A 6541-nucleotide genomic window follows, 5' to 3' on the forward strand; every position below is an offset into this window, starting at 1 on the left:
TTTTTTTTTTTTTTTTTTTTTAAATGTTGCAGAGCCTCAAGCAGAGGAGCAGGCTGCCTCCTCGAGGGCAATGCGAGCAAGACCAGGGGAGCTGTACAGATGCAAAACCGTCCACCAGCAGCAAGGAGGAGTTGTGATGTGCAGAATTATTGAACATATTCTAAGATAAACTGTGATACTGAATAAATGTGATATGCCAAAGAGGTAAGTTAGGGCCTGTTAGAATAAAAAAAAATAGTAATAATAAATGACTGTGACATAATGTATGCTTATTATTGTTCATTTATTGAACATCGAAAATCGCTTTGTACTATAATACACATTTTGGCAGATATATAAGAACATTATAGCTACAGTATATACACAATTTACAATTCTACAAATAATTTTTGTACACTGAGATCAGATATCTCCAGACTTACCAAAAACAGGTAGATCCAAAGAACAATTCATACCATGCATTGTCAATCAAACATTTAAAAATTAGATACCTCGATAGTCTAACTTAAAATTCCATTGATAAATGTTATTGTCACTCGGTCGCGAAGGTTCTCTACCTAGTGCTGAGGTAGTGATCTTGCGTTCATGTGCAATGGCTAGGACAATATTTTTGGTAACTTGTACAAAGTACTGAAACACGACGGTACTCAAATATGTGTGTGCTCAGGACGGCTTGCGTGGGCTTGACCGAAGTAAAGGCATAGAGGGCTTCAGAATCAACACTTTACCACCTTGGGGAAGGGATCCCTTGTCAGATGCGACAGATGTGAGGCGAGTTTGAACTGTGAAACAGAAAATTGACCAGGAGATAACATATAAACAGACCAAACTGAGGAGTCAGTTTGAGAATCGACTAGACAGGTGAATCTTTCTAATTACCTGTCCTAGTTGGGACCTTAGCTGGTTTATTGGGTGAGGGTGCTTGCTCCTTCCCTTCAGGGTTAATGACCACGACCTGCGACCCTCTACTTGTTGTCTGAAGTGGTGCTGATTGCGATTTGTTTGTTGGTGCTAAAGGAATAGACAGAGATAATTTAGATTGAGATAGTGTACAGTGTACATACAAAGGCGTGGATTGGAGATTATGCGATGTTCGAAATAACGTTCAACTTACGTCCTTTGCTGATCGGAACGAGAGGCGGCGGGTTGTTGGCAGTCGCGCCGAGGAGGACTTTGGTGCCGCGGGTGACAGGCCTCGACGGGGGCGTGACGACGGGGGCGGGCTTTGCCAGGGAGCGCACGGAGCTCACCACGGGCAGCGAGGCATCGACGACCTTCTCCACCATCACCCTCAAGCGCGTAGTCCTGACCACGTCTGGACTCTCTGTGACCTCCGCCGCCGGCCGGTCGTCTTCCTGGGCCTGACCCTTCGGTGCTTCCTTAAGAAGTGGCTTGCTAGGTTGTGGCTGGGGCTGCACCTTGGGCTGTGCTTTGGGCTGCACCTGAGGTTGCACCTTGGGCTGCACCTTGGGTTGCACCTTAGGCTGCACCTGGGGCTGCACCTGGGGCTGCACCTGGGGCTGCACCTTGAGTTGCACCTTGGGCTGCACCTGTGTTTGCACCTGAGGTTGCACCTTGAGTTGCACCTTAGGTTGCACTTGAGGTTGCACCTTGGTTTGCACCTGAGGTTGCGCCTTGGGTTGCACCTGGGGTTGCGCCTTGGGCTGTACCTGAGGTTGCCCCTTGGGCTGAACTTGAGGTTGCACCCTGGATTGCGCATTATTTTGCGCGTTCGGCTGCGATTTAGATGGTGCTTTGGGCTGGGCTTTGGCCTGGGCCTCGGCTTCTTCGCCGTCCAGGATGACGCGTCTCATCTCTTCCATGATCCACGACGGGTCGCTGTCGCTGCCGGCCTCGGCCGGCGTCTCCACCTGGGCCTGGCGCTCCTGCGAGGGCGACGCCAAGCGCAACGACACCAGTTTCTTGCCCCCTCTGGCCGAGGCCGCGGGGAGCGGAGTGGCCGCGGGGACGGAGGGCTTCCGGGACGGCGTCGTGTCCACGGCGGGCACCAAGGGCCTGACGACGGCCGGCGTGAGCAGGGCGGACCGCTCGATGGCCGAGGAGAGCTTGGCGAACTTGGAGGAGGACGAAGCCGCCACGGGAGCCTTGACGGGCGGGGCGCGGGCGCCGGCCGCTATCTGCGCGGGGGACAGCTTGATGATGGTGGGCCCAACCGAGGATGGGGTCATGGCCGTCAGAACCAGCGGACCCGACCGCGTCACCTTCGTCCGCCAGCCCGCCTTGCCGTCCGGCGTGGACGGCGTGGTTGAGGACGTCACGGCCGTCTTCGTCCTGGCAGGCGTCACGTGCGAGCCCGGCGGCGGCCGCGGTGTGGCGGCTACGGGAACAGTCTCCGGTTCCTGACCAGCATCCAGTTCACTTTCCAGATCAGGCTCCGCTTCTGCGTAGTGCTCCGACTCAGCCTCCGCTTCAGCCACGGCTTCCGCTTCGGCCTCTGCTTCGGCCTCGGCCTCGACTTGGGTGCGTCGAGACGGCCATCGGAGGCGCGGCTTGCCCGACAGTTTGGCCGCGGGCTGCGCGCTGGGCCGGCACAAGCAGTCCGGGGTCTTGCAGGGCGCTGAGCAGGTCACCTGCGCGTTGCGGATCAGCCGCAGAGCGGCCTGCATCTTGAGCGGGCAGTGCCGGGCCTTGCTCAGGTGGAGCTTCATCTGCACAAGGGACGGGAGGGTTAGAAACAAAGTATTCAAGGGGCAAATCCACGTCTTGGGGAACGGCTACCACACTTACCACGTCGATGCTCTTCAGGACGGCGTTGTAAAACTCCTCGCCCACGGTGTTCTGAACGTCTTGCTCTTGCTCCTGCTCGACCTTCTGGGGTTGTTCCGCGTCCTGGTGCTGCTCGTGCTCCTGTTCTTCCTGGTCCGACGCAGGTTGGTCAGGCTCCCACTCTTCCCCGGCGGGCTCGGGCTCACACTTGACCTGCAGCAGGTGCTGGGCACCTTGCACGCCTTCCGCCCCGTCCGTCTCAGCGTCAGCCTCCACCTCGGCCTCGTAGTCCGGCCAGTCGGTCCGCTCGGCCACCACCGTGCCCACGCCGGTGAACCACCGCCGGCAGTCCTTGTGCAGCTTGCCCACGGCGTACACCTTTTGGGATGCGACAGGTCGGATCAGAAACACAAACAGTGTACACTGAAGTGCAACGCTAAAGCTCATAGAATTTCATAAACTTCTGTTAAAATTCAGTCAGCTTCTTATCAGAAGATTAAATTTAACATGCGGGGTGGTCGCTGAGCCCCGTCAGAGCAAATGCGCATACTAGCCTACATGCACGGATGCGAAAGGGTTTGCCTATCGTCTGTAGCCTTACGGCCCCTTGCGAATAGGCAACCCGTCTGCACGCCCGGGTGCGGGTTAAGAGGACACGCGATCGCACCGACGGGGCACAGCGTCCACCAGGCTGCAAACGGCGTACGGGTTGCCGACTCGACACGCACCTGCACGGTGACGTCCTCGTCGTCCGGGTGGAAGTCCTGCACGCAGAACTTGTACACGAGGCAGTTGCGGTCGCCCTTGGAGCAGTAGCCTTGCGTGCGCCAGAGCGCGGCCGAGTGCTTGCGCGAGAAGGGCAGCTTGAGGGAGCTGCGGCCGCGGAAGCACATCTGGCAGGGGATGTCGGTCTGCTCGACCACGGCGCGGCGCACCACGTCCCGCCAGCCGTGCTGCAGCGTCTGGCAGCGGAACTGCTTCTCCCAGCCCTCCTCCACCCACACCTCGCGGCCCACCGTCCGCTCGTGCACGTAGTAGCGCAGGCTCTTGGCTGGTAGCAGGCGGAGCCAGTCGGCCATGGGCAGCTTCATCTGCCAGCGATACTCCATGCACGGCAGATCCTGGTCCAGCTGCTGTTCGTCCTGCTGCTGCTGTTGCTGCTGCTCGGCTATTTCGTACTGCTGCAAGATGTTCTCCGCCTCTGAGGTGGCGACAGCGGCGGATGAGGAGTGGTCCACCACGGCCGCCAATTCTAGAAGACGAGGAAAAGGGGCATGAATTGTAGAACCAACCTGTGTCTGGTGAATCACACGGGGGTGTGAAAATAAGCACCAACCTTCACCGGTGACTTCCACGGCCTCGATAGTCGGTGCGCCTTCTTGGCCCTCGCCTGGATCGCCGACAAATATAAACACCTGGTCCCCTGCGGAAAGGGAAAGAACGGGTAAATATGGACTCATTTAATCGCAGCCATCACGGGGCTCGAATGCTCGGGGATTTCAGGGTAGGGTGCTTACCACTTTGAACAATCTTCGTGGCGGTGAACCGAGTCTTCTGCTCGCCGTCGGCCCCAGTTCCCCCGCCCGCCAGATGCAAGGCCTCGTTGGCCAGCTGCATGAGCTCCCGCGCCGCATCCTCGCCCAGGGCAGTCTCTTGTCCGCCCTCGGACAAGACTTGGATTGCGGTGCCGTCTGCCGCCACGAAATCGGGCTGAGGCCTCCCCTTGACCTGTTCCTGCAGCACGACCTCGGCCGTCTGGAGGTCGAAGTCACCGGGCCACGTCTCGGCCTGGAGCGCCTGCACAGCCTCGGCGTACGCGTCGGAGGTGGTGTCCCTCTTGACGGGAGTCCGGCCACGCTTGGTCAGCCGCGCCCTCTTGCTCATGGCGTCGCCGCCGCCGCCGCTCGAGGGCCGCTTGACGGCCGCCTCGGGACTCCGGATCACCACCGAGTCCAGGTCATCCGTGGGCCGTCGGCTGTGCCAGTCCTCCCCCTCCGGGCCCTCGAGCAGCTGGCCCCAAACCTCCACGTCCACGTCCACGAAGGGGGCGCGGGGGTCAAAGTCCTGCACGGTGAACTTGAAGCGCAGGCACTTGTGCTCCTTGCGGCCGCAGAAGCCGTTGGTGACGAAGAGCGGGGCGCGCTTCTTGCGCGAGAAGGGCGGCTTGAGGTGGCAGCGGCCCGTGAGCCCGATGCGGCAGGGGAGCCCCGTCCGCTCCGCCAGGGCCCGCTTCAGGTACTGGCGGCACTCTTTGGTGACGCGCGGCACGAACAGGCGCGAGCCCCGCGACCACGACTCCTGCGACTCGATGGCCAGCCGGTCCTTGCTGATGGCCGAGCGCTCCAAGACGTAGGCCTCCGCAGCCTCGGCCGGCAGGAACGAGATCCAGTCCTTGGTGGGCACCTGCAGCGTGAGTCGCTCCACCTGCGGACGAAATGCGTCGTCATCTCACTGCGGCGGAGCAGCCTTGCGGCGTACTCGAAGCAGGGTGGTCGCTGAGCCCCGTCGGACCAAATGCGTTTACTAGTCCGCATGCAGACGTGCAGGCGGGTTGCCTATTCGCACGGGGCCTACATACGAGAGACACACGCGCCCGCACCAGTGCATGAGGGCTACAATACGCGTCTCCTCCGACGGGGCACAGCGACCACCCTGCACGTTTAATTCATTACCTCCCCCTCATCTCCATCTTGTACAACATCTTCTGAACTTTGATCGACTGTTTTATCCAAACCTGTAGTACACAAGGGTATGTCACTTTTAACGCTCCTAATTAATTAATTGAAAGTACATTTAGAAGGAGAGACATGAATACGAATCACTTACTGCCATTCAGACCTGACTGAGGGGTAGATGTCTGGTATCGCTGCATACTTTTCAAGGCTCTCATGTGATCGGATGCTGTGAATGTGTGACGAGCTTCACCCTCAGGTCCCTCTAACAATGTCCCCTCTGCAGATATCTCAATTTTCACATGAGGCTTGCTAGGATGGAAGTCTTGCACTTTTAAATTGAATTTAAGACACTGACCATCATCTTGTCTACAGCAAGCACGGACTCGCCAAAGTGGAGGACCAACCTGAAAAATTTTAAGATTTGCTTCAGCATAATATCCTTGTGCACGAATAAATAGACTTAATACATGGGTTCTTAACACAATACGTAGCAATTACACACCTTCCGAGAAAATGGTTGTTTCAGGAAATTACTTGAAATGAAATTAATTACACATGGAATGGAGGTCTGTTTAGCAATAGCGTCCTTAATGGTTTCCCTCCAAGAGCCCTGCAGCCATCCACGCTTAAGAGGTGCAGTCGAATCACGCATGACTCTTCTTCCTGATTCACGACAGATAGTTCGTTCTCGGATGTAGTGAAGCAAGTATTGAGGAGGTAACATCTGCATCCATTCTTCTGTTGGCAATAAAACTTCATATGTTGTCTCCTGAAAATTACAAAACTGTAAGAAAGAAGCAAAGTAGTACAACTCACAACCTGTAGAATTTAGTTGATACCTACAGTCCAATTACAGTTATCTTGGCTGTCCATGCCATCCTCAGTGCAGTCTTCACCACCTCCCTCAAGGGTGTCATCTCCTTGATAATCTCCTTGTTCATCTCCCTGATATTGGTCTTGGCCAGAATCAAAATCATCAGTTTGATCATCATCTTGATCATCTAAAATTTCTTCAACTACATCGTCTGTCGCTGTTACCCTGTCATCCTTGAGAATGGTCACTATTCGAGTCTGCTCATTTTGAGACCCGCTCAAAGTATAAGCATGATCCATGTCGACAGGGAACACTGAAATGAAAA

General features: G+C 56.2%; 2 protein-coding genes across 3 annotated transcripts; one reads left to right on the top strand and one right to left on the bottom strand.

Annotated features, from left to right (window-relative positions):
- Window positions 1-32: 32 nt before the first annotated feature.
- On the top strand, window positions 33-262 carry LOC127748742 (oxygen-dependent choline dehydrogenase-like; the record flags this gene model as incomplete). Its single annotated transcript, XM_052277085.1, is given in 1 exon segment — window positions 33-262. A coding segment is annotated over 1 exon segment (105 nt), but the record flags the coding sequence as incomplete, so codon positions are not given.
- A 2-nt stretch (window positions 263-264) lies between these two features.
- On the bottom strand, window positions 265-6535 carry LOC113210756 (uncharacterized). 2 transcript variants are annotated; one of them, XM_052277084.1, is made up of 12 exons: window positions 6246-6535; window positions 5905-6171; window positions 5554-5806; window positions 5400-5461; window positions 4245-5151; window positions 4064-4150; window positions 3456-3979; window positions 2749-3105; window positions 1575-2669; window positions 1115-1514; window positions 880-1011; window positions 265-782 (listed from the first exon to the last, which is right to left on the bottom strand). In XM_052277084.1, exons 1-12 carry the CDS (start codon window positions 6513-6515, stop codon window positions 664-666), a joined length of 4473 nt encoding a protein of 1490 aa, XP_052133044.1. In that variant the 5' UTR covers window positions 6516-6535; the 3' UTR covers window positions 265-663. The 2 variants fall into 2 exon arrangements, with proteins under 2 accessions (XP_052133044.1, XP_052133042.1); XM_052277082.1 differs by having other exon boundaries at window positions 1115-2669.
- Between the last annotated feature and the right edge of the window lie 6 nt (window positions 6536-6541).

The sequence above is a fragment of the Frankliniella occidentalis genome, unplaced genomic scaffold, assembly GCF_000697945.3.
Source record: "Frankliniella occidentalis isolate FOCC.00 unplaced genomic scaffold, Focc_3.1 Scaffold5668, whole genome shotgun sequence".
NCBI lineage: Eukaryota > Metazoa > Arthropoda > Insecta > Thysanoptera > Thripidae > Frankliniella > Frankliniella occidentalis.